Below are 15,300 nucleotides of genomic sequence, written 5' to 3' on the forward strand. Positions count from 1 at the left end.
TTAAGATTTGTATAAAACTTTTTATTGGACCCCTTTTATGCACATATCAAATCTACAAAATATTCACAACATTAAAATACTATCTGCGATTTACCCCTCACTCAGTTTGGTGTAATAGCCCTTATTATGTACAATCCTAGGCCATCATTAATCTTTAATTAAATAGGATACATACAGAATATATTGAACATATTTGATGTCCAAACAATTACACAACATACCAGTTTCACCGCATAAAAAATCCAACATGTGAAAACAATAATCTGGGCTTCATTAGATTAATAGTCAGTAAAGCGTGTAACATGAGCCTTAAAATACAGTACAGTTAGAGAAGCTTTGGGCAGGGCTTGCTTCCTATTTCAGCTCCAATCAGTTAACAAGTTAAGTTTAGGCAGGAACTAATAGACGAATATTGATTTATTCTTTGCCTAGTTGGCTTTTGAACTGAAAATGAAACAACCCAGACCAGAAGGATTTGAGGTCAAGGATGTATGTTGAGAGCAAGAAAATTATTCACTGAGACCCAACCATGAATGAATAAAGTTCTCATCATTTACGGTTTTTTATACTTTTGTAACAATCACTGCAAATGGAGAGCATTGTTAGGATGGCTAAGAATTTCACAGCATTTATTTGTGTCAGTGGGAAATTCTTATTTGAAAGCTTTCTCTTCCGTTTGACAGACACCTTAATGACAAAACCTAGCAACACTCGTTAGGGCCACACTTCTCGCCAGTGCTTGCAGCAATGTTTTGGCATCAAAAGGTTTCAAGTCTGAATGGCACTTCTGTTTCTTTTTTTATCAGTACAAACACTCCCTCCACACAAAAAAAGAGACAGGACAGAAGATTTTAAAGCACTAAACATGTTATAATTTTCATAGATAGGCATGAGCCGGTACATGATTCTCCCGGTATGATGATTTGGAGTAAAAATACCACGATGTCATGGTATTTACACAAAATCTTAAAACAAAAAATGTATAACAGGATCTGATTGCGTTTTCTGAAGCAGAAAATTAATGATTATTTAGACTAAAATATACTAAAATATAACATATTGGGGCACTGATTTAATGGACTTTAAAAAGTAGGCATGACATGTTGGAAGATTTTGGTGGTTTAATATGCTTATTATTTCTTGATACCTGCAACCGGCCCATGCCTGTATTTTGATTCCTGAAAACAATATTAAACAGCGACCAGCACTCTACAACTTCTAAAGGTGACTTTTAGAATATGTTTTCTCTGAAAGGCTAACTGTTGTGCTACGTGTTGCACCTGATTCTCTCCTTCATCTGACCCGTTTGCATGGAAAGCAAAACAGCAACCTTCTGTAAGAGTAAACACATTATTTTACTTAAAGAGGATTTTAAGAAACTGTTATGATCCAAAAACTTTGTAACGCTGTAGGGTGTCGTTGCCTTCACTTCAAATCAAGAGGCATATGTGCAGAAATACTTTCAGCAGGTGATGCCTTCGTGAGAAGGCACCGTTGAATTGAGGAGAAATACGCAGAAGAGGTAAAGCAATGCTGTTGTGTTCAATCCGAGGCTTCTTCTTTGCTGATGCCGCATTATCTAACAACAAGCAGACACAGACAAAGAGCAGATAGCTTAAATGGTAAGGCTAGGGTTAGTAAAACTAGTAGACGGCTGTGGGATATCTTAGATCACCAGCAGATGAGGCTCAGAAAGTGAATGCTGAGGTGACACATCCAGCCAGCTGGCCCACTGTGGACAGCTCATGGTGCCAGGGGTATTCGCACATCCAGCAGGCTATAGGCGAAAACGTTCCAGAACACAGCACAGAGCACAAACAACGTGTAGACGAAGAAAAATATCCAAAACAGGGACTGCTCCTGAAGCCGCTGCTCGTAGTTCTGCAGGACCACCACGCCTAGGGTGAGGCCCACCAGTACCCCCCCCAGGTGAGCTACAAAGCTGGGGTTGGGGCATGGGGGGAAGGCTGGAGGGTAGAACCGCAGCCATACAGCCCGACCAAACTCTACACTCACTGTGAGCGGAGAGAAAGACAAGATGTCAGTAAGTTAAAATATAAAAGTTATGGCAGCAACATTTTAAATAAGTCACCCCTACAGATATAGATGAGCTAATGTTTAGTACACTTAAAATGGGATTTATAGTACTGATACATTTTTATAGCACAAGATGACGTCATTGCAATTATTCCAGCCCTGTGTCCACCTTTAGAAATGACTTTCAAGCATGGAAGGACGGGACACAAACATATGTGAAATTCACACCCCAGGAAATTTCTTGCTTTTTGTCATCTTACACTGACAGAACCATTCATAACAGCTGACTGACTGGCTGGCCAGCTGGATGGATGGATGGATGGCTGGTTGGAAGGATGGATGGATGGATGGCTGGCTGGTTGGAAGGATGGATGGATGGCTGGCTGGTTGGAAGGATGGATGGATGGATGGATGGATGGATGCATGGATGGATGGATGGATGGATGGATGGATGGATGCATGGATGGATGGATGGATGCATGGATGGATGGATGCATGGATGGATGGAAATTGAAGAGGGAGGGTCCAAGGAGGAATGGAGGTAGGACACAAGGAAGCCATAAGGAAAGAAAAGAAAGAAACAAGGAAGGAATGAAGGGTACAAGGAAGAGTGAACTGACAGGAGGACATAGGAGAACAAAAGAAAACATAAAACAAAGATTATATAAAGAACGAAGGAAAGACACAAGATTCAAACAAAGGACACAAAAGTTAGACAAAATAGGAAATAATTTAGGAAATAGAAATATTTTCCATACTCTTCTTCTTCCATACTTATCCAGATGTGGAAAATACTAAAATCAAGTTACATACTTTTGCGTACATTGTCAGACTGTGTAAGAATTTTGGTCATTTAGTGGATCTATGAGATTCTGACCATTTTAAGAATTATAATAATAATAAAGTCTGGAAGGGAAAACACTCTTTTGTAATTTTGGGAGCCTCAGGAACAGAGTAGACGTACAACTCTGGTAAAAACGAACAGCACATCAGAGCTGAACATGAAGGAGAGGAAGAATATTCCCAACTTACTGCAGACCAGAGCCATGGCCATTCGGAATAACTTAAACTGACACTTCATTCCCGACCAGTTCTAGGAAAACAAAGAGAAAGAGAGGACTGAGATACAGGGAAAGAAAAACACATACAGTGGTAATTTGTCTTCAGAAATTCACACACTTGCTCACAAACGTACATGCTAACATGATTAATTCAGGTCCATTCTGAAAACGTTTGAGGCACTCTGACCCTCTGCGGTGTTGCTGTGAGAGATAATATGATTTCAGAACAGAATGAAGATAAATTCCTCCATCCTGACCTTGAAAATGAGGAGGGGGGACCTGCTGGAATCCACAATGAGCACCACATAGGATATAGAGGTTCACTTTGAGGAACAACAAAAGTGTTTTTGATGACCAATTTTACAGGGTTGGGATTTTGATGGGATTTTGTTCACACTCTGTCACATAAACATGTGCACACACTGACAAACTTGAACTAATCTTTGAAGAACAGGGAAAAACTGACAGTGGGGAATGCAAGGCATTTGGAGGTGGAGAAGCACCTGCTTGGGGGGGATACAGGTGCAGCTGAGTGATATAATCATAGATACACCCATACATGCAAACACAAAGGCTCACCATTACTACATTGGCCAGATGTGCTGAGACAAGGGCGTACACTCCTCCAGATGATCCGACCACCGGAGCCGTCATGTCAGTGACCGACACCGCCAGAGACCCTGCAGTGATAAGGAATGGTAAAACTCTGTCAAAGGGCACAAGGATATCCTTTTACTGCTGGCATGTATGTATTCCTGGTTTTGTGTTTAATTACTCTTGATTTTTAATAAAGTATTTCTCAAAATGAAAGTAATATTAGGAACTTAGCGAAAACTAAATGAATAATGTTAAATAAGATGGAGAATTATTGAAAAACAGCTGGCAAAGAAAGGCAAAGCACTAGTTGCTGCTTTCGTAGGATTTATGAAGTAAAGTAGCAGCCTGGTGCTTTTCTTCAAACACAATTAACTGATTAACTGATGATTATCAGTAGGATAAGAGGATCTACAAGAGCCAGAGCTTTGACTGCTTGCTACTCCAGTGTATACAGGTTACCATAATTGTCAGCCATAATCTGCCAGAAGCAATTGCTGCTACACATCAATATATTTAGCCAAACTCCACAGAATCATGTATGTTGAAAGAAAAAAAAAATCAAACACCCATCAGCACAAACATATTGTACTAACTGTCCAGCATGGAGGTGGAGGGGTGATGATTTGGGCTTGTTCCTCAGCCACAAGACCACCGCACTTTGGAGTCACTGAAATGACCATGAACTCCACTGAATACCAGTATTCAATGTTAGATCTGAGGCCATCAGTCTGACAGCTAAAGCTTGACCCAAACTGGGTCATCAGCTGGACAACACACCCAAAAACAGCAGCAAATGTATGACACAAAGGTTGAATGAATTGCACCAGATGTCGGCCTGTTGAAAATGCTGGAACTGGACCTTGAGAACCGTACAGAAAAAGAACAGACAGCAATCTTCAATGCACTAAGGCAAAGTTGTAAAGAAGAGTGGGCCAAAATTCCTCCAAGAATCCTTCAGAAAATTACTGAGATTGTCACTGCTAAAAGTGGTTCTTCAATTACCAAATCATGGGGTGTACTGCATTGACATTCATTCATTCATTCATTCATTCATGTTTTGCAACCTTATTTGTTTATGCACATCCCCAGAGGACAAGTTAAGGAAACCCAATCGTACAAAGGAACCAACTTCGTCAGCTCAAATCGTGAGTTAAAGCAAGCCGTATTGGAGCTAAAGCAAAGTAAAATTCAAAAAGGTTTGGCACTGGACGGCATAAAGTGGATTTTTAACCCGCCCCACAGGGCCCATCATGGTGGAGTATGGGATCGTCTGGTGCAAGAAGTAAAGAGAGTATTGTGCTCTACCACAAAGGAACAAGTGCTAGACAACAAAGGTTTGCATACAGCTTTGTGTGAAGTCGAGGCTTTATTAAATGACCGTCCAATCACACCTTCTTCTGATGATCCCAGTGACTTTGAGGCTCTTACTCCAAATCATTTGCTCCAATTAAAAGGTAAACCTGTGCTGCTGTCACGTTTGTTCAAAAAGGAGGACCTGTGTATTCGGAGGCGATGGAGACAAGCCCAATACATTGTGGACCTGTTCTGGAAAAGGTGGGTGAAAGAATACCTCCCTACGTTGCAGAAGCGACAGAAGTGGAACAAGACTCAGGAACTTTGCCATCGGTGATGTTGTACTAGTCATCGACGAGACTGCACCAAGAAATTCTTGGACGCATTACAGAAACTATGGCGGATGTACATGGATTGGTCCGGCGTGTTCGAGTCAAGACAAGAACAAAAGAGCTGGAGAAGCCAATTAACAAAATACGTCTCCTGTTTGAGGCCGTAAAGAGGCAACAGTGGGTCATGACCTCCAACTGAGCCAAGTTCTGGAACCTCTAGCTCTGCATTTATACTGATACTCATTTACTGACATGCTGAACATCTGATTATGCAACATACACCTTTTTCACACACAGTCCATGCACATGGACAAGAAAAGGACTTGAAACCGTGAAACATTGACTATTTTTAACTTTTGTTTGTCACTCTCTAAGAAGACACATATGGACAAAAAAAAGGAGGCTTCGTCGTCTTCTGCTTTATCCGGGACCGGGTCGCGGGGGCAGCAGACTCAGCAGAGACGCCCAGACGTCCCTCTCCCCAGACATCTCCTGCAGCTCCTCCGGGGGGAGCCCATGGCGTTCCCAGGCCAGCCGAGAGACATAGTCCTTCCAGCGTGTCCTGGGCTGTCCCCTGGGCCTCCTCCCAGTGGGACGTGCCTGGAACACCTCCTGAGGAAGGCGTCCAGGAGGCATCTGGTATAGATGCCCGAGCCACCTCAACTGGCTCCTCTCGATGTGGAGGAGTAGCGGCTCTACTCTGAGCCCCTCCCGGATGGCCGAGCTCCTCACCCTATCTCTAAGGGAGTGCCCGGCCACCCTACGGAGGAAGCTCATTTCCGCCGCTTGTATCCGGGATCTCATTCTTTCGGTCATGACCCAAAGTTCATTGCCATAGGTGAGTGTAGGAACGTAGACCGACCGGTAAATCGAGAGCTTCGCTTTTTGGCTCAGCTCTCTCTTCACCACTACGGACCGGCACAGCGCCCGCATTACTGTGGCAGCCGCACCAATCCGTCTGTCGATCTCCCGCTCCATTCTTCCCTCACTCGTGAACAAGACCCCGAGATACTTAAACTCCTCCACTTGAGGCAGGAACTCTCCTACAACCTGAAGAGGACAAGCCACCCTTTTCCGGTCGAGTACCATGGTCTCGGACTTGGAGGAGCTGATCTTCATCCCAGCCGCTTCACACTCGGCTGCGAACCGCCCCAGTGCATGCTGTAGGTCTTGGCTAGAGGGGGCCAGCAGGACCACGTCATCTGCAAAAGGAAGAGACGAAATCCTCTGGTCCCCAAACCAGACCCCCTCCGGTCCTTGGCTGCATCTAGAAATCCTGTCCATAAAAGTAATGAACAGGACCGGTGACAAAGGGCAGCCCTGCCAGAGTCCAACATGCACCGGGAACAGGTCCGACTTAGTGCCGGCAATGCGAACCAAACTCCTCGGATGGCCCCTAGTAAAGGGCCCCCGATTCCATACTCCTGGAGCACCCCCCACAGGGCATCATGAGGGACACAGTTGAATGCTTTCTCCAGGTCCACAAAACACATATGGACCGGTTGGGCAAACTCCCATGAACCCTCGAGTACCTTGTAGAGGGTATAGAGCTGGTCCAGTGTTCCACGGCCGGGACGAAAACCACACTGCTCCTCCTGAAGCCGGGGTTCGACTATCGGCCGGACTCTACTCTCCAATACCCTGGCGTAGGCCTTACCAGGGAGGCTGAGGAGTGTGATCCCCCTGTAGTTGGAACACACCCTCCAGTCACCCTTCTTATGTAGGGGGACCACCACCCCAGTCTGCCAATCCAAAGGCACTGTCTCCGTCCGCCACGCAATGTTGAAGAGGCGTGTAATGGAAAATTCTTTTAAAGTGCTCTGATATTCCCTTCACCTCTCTCCTCTGACCTCTGTGTTTTATTAGTGTTCTGTTATTTAGAGCAGATGGACTCTAAATTCAAATGCTGGAGAGTTTTATGGTTAACACTTCCTGAAGTGTATATTTCAAGGGAAGGTAGATGGGTGCCCTCATAAATAACTTTGTTAACTCTGACCCGGGGAGGGTCTAGGGGCCATATTTCTCAAACTCTTTGCAGTTGAGATAACACTGTCATGTTCTGGTATAAATACTGTGTGTAAATGTTGATCGGGGCTCTGTTTCACTGACTAACCTCAGTGTCAGGGTCTTCAAACGCTGAATGCCTTTGAATAAAACTTATAAGACAAAGTCTGGATTTTCTCTTGTTATGAGTCAACTTCTACCCACTTTGATAAGAAAATTCCACAACAATTTTAGCGTCACGAACAGGATCTAACGTGCCAGAGGAGACCGCAGGAGGGGACACGGACGCCTGGCCAGCCTGGAGACGTTGTCCTCAGTCCACTTCCATTTTACGGAGGGGAGTCCTCATGTCCGCCTGCGGCTTCTGGCTGATTAGATCCGAACAATTTGTCTTCAAATATATCTGGGTGAGAAGTTGCTCTGTATGATATAATGTATATTATTATTTTTATTACACATTAACCATCATCTCCTAACTAATTAATTAGGTTCCAGAGTTGCGAGAGGGAGGACATCAGCTGAGGGCCCGGTTACCCTGCAAAAGGAATTGCAGGGAGGTTCTTATTGGTAACAATAAGATAAAGCAAAACACAGGGTTTTGCGGGTGGTTTTTAGCAATTTTCTACACCTCATAAAGGAGAAAAGCCAGTGGGCAGACGTGCCGCTGAACAGGTAAAACAAAATGGTTCCGGAACCTTGAGGCATCAGGGGTGTCTCCTTCTTCAGACTCTGATTTATAAAATAATGAAAGGAAAAAGTGGGGATGATTGTGTTAAATGTGCTTTAATTTGGAAGATAAGTTTGGTTTTTCACAGCGTGGAAGTTTGAGTGTAAATAAGTTAAATAGTTTAAAAAGTTTCAAGTAAAACAGTTGATGGAAAAATAAAAAAAAACAAAACATAAGAAGAATATTAAAAAGCACAGAGTGCATCAATTAAGGGGTTAAAGAGTTAAAACTTTCCTGAAGGAAGTTTTGTTTGTCTTAAATATTGCGATCAGTCGGAAAAGAAGGTAAAATTGAAAAGGGACATTAGAGAGTCGAAAAGAAAGTTGTTTTAGAAAGGAGTATAGTTCATGTTATGAAAGGAAGTGGCAGGCAGGGTGACAACTGACTGACTGACTGATAATATGTATTTGTACAAAATCTGAACCTATACTAAACTTTTCTTCTGCCTCTCTCACACACATATACACACATATATGGGATTTGAGTGCAACATCTGCGTTTTTGAGTCTGGACCTTAGAAACCTGCCCTTCTCCATGGCTACTCCACCAGAGACGCTTCTCCAGCACGGCCTGAAAGAGAGAGATCTGCCTTCCTGCATGTTGAAAATCGCAGTGTGACTTTCTACAAGGAAAAAAAAAAAAACGAAACTCAGAAGAAGTCTGGACCCACTGAGATGGACAACGATCCATGCTGTTTGCAAGAGCCAGAAGAGTGATACACTGGATTTATATTGAAAGCACATCTTATGCGGGCAGAAGAGAAACCGGAGCAAAGTTTCTTCTTTCTCCCTCCTGGAGAAGTTAAAGTGGACAAAGAATGATTGAATGTCTCACCAACAGACCGGGGAAGGGCCTGGTTGTTTTTTGGACTGATAGAGGACTGTGTGCCATGACAGTCTGACTCTGGAGCGATTTAGAAACTGATGGGGGTAACGTACAAACACACACATTTGCATAAATCTTTTCCTATTTTCTGCAATGAAGAATGCTTATTAACCGCTGCTCATGTGACACTTGCTTGACGTTGACAGATATAGCGGGTTAAAATATTATTTTAGGGTTAGAAAAGTATCTTTAAAAGGGTGATAACTTAGCTTCTTTGATACTTTCCAGTTAATTCTTTCAGAGAAACAAGTTCTCTTTCGTCGTGGAATATTCAGGGTCAATTATTATAGTTATTAAAAGTTATGAAAAAGCAGAGGAAGTTACAACATCTCCAAAACTCAGCAGTAACCAAGTGTTTCTATGTTATTCTCAGGACAGATCTCATGAAGGAGCATTTTTAAAACCCAGCGCATGCGTAAAACCTGATGGGTTTCTCCTTCAGATATTATTTTCTGTTGTCAGAGTTTGTATCCCATAAATCTAATGGGTAGAGACCTCATTAAAACAGGCTTAGTTCTACTGCAGATGGTCTTCATACAGTTTCTGACACAGTATTTACAGTTTGGTGCAGTTTTTGTCCGCAAGTGCTAACTGACGCTTGTGGAAAGTACAAATTCATTGTTTTTCATAGCAGCTGCTGGGAAGAGGTTATATTAGGTTTTTTTCTTCCCTCTTCTGATTCATGCAGCGTGTTTATTTACACGGTACCTTATATCAGGTCCTGACAAAAACTATGAAAGGTTTGGTTCTGCAGGTTCTTTTTTCTCCCTTTGGAGAAGGAAAGGACACCTGATCAGTTCTGTGTTGCATAGAAATATTAAAACACTTGTTGTTTTCTAAGATATCACCAGCTAAAAACTTTTAAAACTTTTGAGAGTAATTGGTTTTGTTAAACACATTCTCCTTGGTAAAACAAACCTTTAAAATGAGTATGAAAAAATTGGGTTATTTAGAAAGAATCTGATTGGACAGTGGTACCACACAAAAATTAAACTAATCTCATGCTTCCTAAAAGACTCTGCATGAAAAGGCCTTCAGAACCGTGGAGTTATTTTCCACCACAGTATCATGTTTTTAAGGATGCTTTTTCTTTATTTTAAAACAGATCTGGTTTTTTGTTTTGTTTTTGGCTTTTTAGCATAATGTTTGTCTGAAGCTTCTTATGAACTGGGATAGGAGCAAATATGATCTGAGGTAAATTAGGAGCTGTGAACTAATAATTTTAAATCGGATTATTGTCCAAGCAGAAATAATATATTTAGCCAATCCTTCAATCTCTGCAGAAAGTTAACACCATTGTTCAATGCAGTAGTCCTCAACTTGTGGTTCCTGGACTCCTGAAGCCTGTAAGCCATAGATTTTGGGTCCATGAAATTATAATACTTAATTAAAGGTAGACCGATTACCTATTAAAATAGATCTAAGTCAATGATGAGTTCCAGTCATTTTGGTGGCTTTGAAATGCAATAATACTCAAAAATTCTACTCTGGGGACACAGATTGGGGTTGAAGAGTTTAGTTTTGGAACCAAGGTTAGGATTTTTATAACAGAATCAAGACAAGTAAAATTCTTTATTTTAGGAAAAGAAAAGAAATAAAGGCCCTCTTAACAGTAAGAGAATGGTCGGCTCAAACTCCAGTCTCCTTGTTTGATTTCTTAAGGTTTAAAGATTAAAAGAATACATATGAGTACAAAGATACACAAGGTAATTTCAGATTATTAAGAGATAAAATATTGAAACATTTATCAGCATTTGGATTATTAAAGAGGGGTTCTAGTAATAATTTTTCCCCAACTCTCAAAATTTAAATAGTCAAATTAAAGAAAATTATGTTTGTTCTTTTTTAAACACTATGTGGGAAAAAGACCAGTTTGGAGACAAGCTTCTTATCTTAATTTCTGATTAAGTCAAACACTGCAGTTTTGTTTAGTTTGGGTATAACATAAAAATGTCAATGCTGACTTTTCTAATTTCCCCTCGGGAATCAATAAAGTATCTTTGAATTTGAATTGAATTAAATAAAAAATACTTCTTTGCATTTAACTTGAAATTCTGCAATACAGCTGTGATCAAATTGAGCCAAACAAAAAGAGAACTATAACAATAACTCTCAGGATTGTAGTTATTATTACAGAGTTACAGTACAAAGAATTAGCGAAAGGTTTCAGCATCAGTAAATTTGGATTCATATAAGAGAAAACTGTTGCTGTGCTTCGAAATACTTTGAGATCTCTTTGGACTATGTGCACTCATTTTTAAAAAGGATCCTGACGATTGTCATAACAAAATTGATCAATTATAGCATTAAAAGATATGGCTGAGAAAACATATTCTGAAAAGAGATTGTTAAAAATTTCTTTGAATTCTTGAAGCTTCAAATTTGGCCATTTGTCTGTCTTTGATGTTTTGTCTTTGTTTTGTTGGACTGAATGTTTGTTTATATGTTGCATGAAACAATAATCCATGTTTAGAATAATGTTTCTAAACATGGATTATTGTTTTAGATTGATTAAAACTTTGAGTTTTCAGGAGAGTTAAGAAGCAGCTTGTTTCTCAGGTAGGTGCATGTTAATAGCTAAGCAGTTTAAGGTTCACTAAGATGGGTTTGAATGAAGAAACTGTGGGTCCGCCCATAGGCTGTCAATCAGAGGTTAGTTCTGCCTGACTCCGCCCACCTACTAGGTTGGTTCATGCCTTTGTTGTCATGGTAACGCTCAGCACCTCCCTTCCTGAGTTTTAACATTGTTTAAGAGACAATAGAATCAAGATGCTTGTAGTGATTGTTGCCTTAAAAACATGTTTTTTTTGTATAATAATTAAGGATGTAGCATGACTTTTAGATTTATGTGTTTTATTACTAAAAGGTTAATGAAATAGTTTAAACTAGTTTGAAGAATTAGTTTTGCATGCAGAATCATTGGTGATTTATTAGATTGAAAGTTTCCCTGGTACCATTAAGCTAGCTGACAGTTCAAGATATGCAAAAGTAAGGAATATATTTTTGATAAAGAATCAGAGTCATGCCTTTATACTTGGTGGGAATTATTTATTTGATTCAATTTGTAGGGTTTATTCATCCAAATTACATTGGATGTCCATTAATCTAATACTCATCTTTGTACAAGACAAATTAGGATGATGTGTGACTAATTTCTAAGTGAGACATTGATGACGTGAATAACTAAAGTTTGTGTTTAGTTGTTGATGGAACTGAATTGCAGTTAAAAACATCTGGATTTTCTTTATGTTGCTTTTCTTAAATTCATAGTGACACATAGTTATGTCAGAATTCATTTCTTTGGTTCTATGTAATGTGATCTTGGTTACTAGAACATTTTTGTACAAACGTTTTGCTGGATTGTCGCATGGGTTGGACCCTGCGCCAGAAGAGGGGAAATGTCAGAATAAAGCAACATGGGGTTCCAAATGTTTTAGCACTCATGGGAAAAAGGGTAGCTCATACCTCCAGTGAGGACTTAGTGACAATGCGAGAGAGACGTTGTACTTTGTTATATAAATGGTGCATAGCTCCCTAAGACCACATTATGATAACCTCTCTGAAATTATGGTGTTGATTTTTTGTGAAATTTTATATCTCCACAGATTAGACCATTTTTGAAATTCTTTTTGGGTTTTCTGAAACTATGAAATGTTGACCTGTAATCAGACCTTCCTCAAACATCATGTCACATTTTTGATATTCAGAATATTTAGCTGATGGTCATTGCTAGTATATCAGGTGAAGTCAGAAGATCAATTCTTTCGATTTTGTTGGATGTTTTGATGAAGTTCATGTAGTTAAGCACTTAGGTTTGAGAATGGGACTTTGAATTGAAAATTAGCCAAGTGTTGTGAAGGCCCTGTTCTCACTTATATGAGATTGAGACAAAGGACAGAGGCAAATATCAGTCCTTTTGAAGTGCTGTGTGGCAGGTCTCCTATTTTGGACATGGGGATATTGCCAAGATAATTTTCTTCCACATCTTTGTGTGAAGATAGGATGTTGTTTTACTGTCAAAACCTGTCCACTGTGTTTTCTCAAGTTTCACAGACGGTGAAGGCTGCATTACCAGAAACAGCCACTTCCACCATCCAGTCCTTTATTCCTGGCGACTGGATTCTGGTCAGAGAATCTATGAGAAAACACAGGAAGTCCAGGCGCTGGAATGGCCCATATCAGATCCTACTAGACACCCAGGAAAGCTGCAGGAAAGCTGCAGGAAAGCTCCAGCTCCTCCAGCTTCATCTGGCTTCCAGGACACGAGTCATCTTCCAACTGGATCATCCACGGCCTGAAAGGTGTGAGGACAGCGGACCACCACAAAACAAAGAACTGTAAGCTGATCACTGGCGAGTGATTGAAGAGGTGGTTGAAGAACACTGTTCTTACAAGGGCACAATAATCCCTTGGGCAGTGCAACGTTATTTCAGAATCTACTTAAGGCCATCGCATTGCCTGAAAGTTAGAAATCATAAGGTCATTTGCCTCACTGCACACACACCACAGTGAGAGATTCTTTCCTCCCACTTTGACAGCAAGACTGACTCTGAGGAGGAAATCTCGGATGCTTTTATCTAACTTTTATGTTTATTGCTTGATATCTATCATTATGGTATTATTACAAATTTGAATGTGTTCATTTCCACCGTTGTTTAGTTGGACTATGGAAGCCTAACTTCCAGCAGGTTAGAGTTCCTGTTTCTAAATATATTTCTAGAGGAGCTTCCTACGACCGCCCACCTGTACCAGACTGGTAATAGGGCAGCTTGAAGCCACTCAGGAGAGTCAGCAGGATTTTTTGTTTTTTAAGTTGTGTTTATAATTTGTTTTCTTTAAAAAAAAGAAACTGTTTGCTTTCAGTACCAGAAGAAAGGACATTCCACTTCAAGGTCACGATGCAGTTAAATGGAAGATAGTCTGTTCTGATGCTAATAATTGGTATTGCAAATATTTTTTATAACTCTTGTGTTCATTTTGGGAAAGGTACAGCAAAGACAATGTGTGGTTAATCTGACTAATAATATTCATCAGCGGATTCGAAGAGAGATTCATCACTTTTCTGACTACTATGAACATGCTGATAATGTCTGGTGGCAACTGATGCATCAAAACTGTGAGGAAGATAAGAAATGATTGTTGTTATGTTTGTTGTTTGATTTCACGTGCTATTAATGATCAACCATTTTTGGTACCAGTTCCTATTGATACTACTTATGCTCTAGCTACTTTCTTTCCAGATAACAAGTTGGTGGAGGTCGTTTTTCCTTGGGTGATGGTTTTGTAGAATTTTCTTTTAGTTATGTGATTATCTTGTAATCAGAAGAAAGGAGTGTAATGGAAAATTCTTTTAAAGTGCTCTGATATTCCCTTCACCTCTCTCCTCTGACCTCTGTGTTTTATTAGTGTTCTGTTATTTAGAGCAGATGGACTCTAAATTCAAATGCTGGAGAGTTTTATGGTTAACACTTCCTGAAGTGTATATTTCAAGGGAAGGTAGATGGGTGCCCTCATAAATAACTTTGTTAACTCTGACCCGGGGAGGGTCTAAGGGCCATATTTCTAAAACTCTTTGCAGTTGAGATAACACTGTCATGTTCTGGTATAAATACTGTGTGTAAATGTTGATCGGGGCTCTGTTTCACTGACTAACCTCAGTGTCAGGGTCTTCAAATGCTGAATGCCTTTGAATAAAACTTATAAGACAAAGTCCGGATTTTCTCTTGTTTTGAGTCAACTTCTACCCACTTTGATAAGAAAATTCCACAACAGGCGTGTCAACCATGACAGCCCCACAACATCCAAAGATTTGAGGTACTCAAGGCGGATCTCATCCAATCCCAAAGCCCTGCCACCGCCGAGCTTTTTAACCACCCCGGTGACTTCAGCCTGGGTGATGAAAGAGTCCAACCCCGAGTCCCCAGCCTCTGTTTCCACCAGGGAATGTGTGATGGCAGGATTGAGGAGATCCTCGAAGTATTCCTTCCACCGGCCGATAATGTCCCCAGTCGAGGTCAGCAGCTCCCCACCCCCACTGTTTACAGTGGGGAGTGTTTACACTGCTTCCCCTTCCTAAGGCGCCAGACGGTTTGCCAGAATCGCTTCGGGGCCAACCGGTAGTCCTTCTCCATGGCCTCACCGAACTCCTCCCAGGTCCGAGTTTTTGCCTCTGCCACCGCCTGGGCCGCGGCACGCTTGGCCCCACGGTACCCGTCAGCCGCCTCAGGAGTCTCACAAGCCAACCACAGCCAATAGGACTCCTTCTTAAGCTTGACAGCGTCCCTTACTGCCGGTGTCCACCACTGGGTTCGGGGATTGCCGCCGCGATAGGCACCGCAGACCTTACGGCTGCAGCTACGGGCAG

The 15,300-nt window shown here is 41.3% G+C and overlaps 1 protein-coding gene across 5 annotated transcripts in view; it reads right to left on the reverse strand.

Moving 5' to 3' along the window:
- Nucleotides 1-15,300, reverse strand: part of rhbdl3 (rhomboid, veinlet-like 3 (Drosophila)) — a 119,348-nt gene continuing 104,048 nt past the window's right edge. For all 5 annotated transcript variants that reach the window (XM_047366464.1, XM_047366463.1, XM_047366465.1 and 2 more), the window contains 3 exons: nucleotides 3,678-3,778; nucleotides 3,070-3,130; nucleotides 1-2,015 (listed from right to left, as the gene is read on the reverse strand). In XM_047366464.1, coding sequence (XP_047222420.1) covers nucleotides 1,744-2,015; nucleotides 3,070-3,130; nucleotides 3,678-3,778 — 434 coding nt within the window. In that variant the 3' untranslated portion in view covers nucleotides 1-1,743. The remainder of the gene's footprint in view (nucleotides 2,016-3,069; nucleotides 3,131-3,677; nucleotides 3,779-15,300) is intronic.

Source organism: Girardinichthys multiradiatus, chromosome 5 (assembly GCF_021462225.1).
Source record: "Girardinichthys multiradiatus isolate DD_20200921_A chromosome 5, DD_fGirMul_XY1, whole genome shotgun sequence".
Taxonomy (NCBI): Eukaryota; Metazoa; Chordata; class Actinopteri; order Cyprinodontiformes; family Goodeidae; genus Girardinichthys; species Girardinichthys multiradiatus.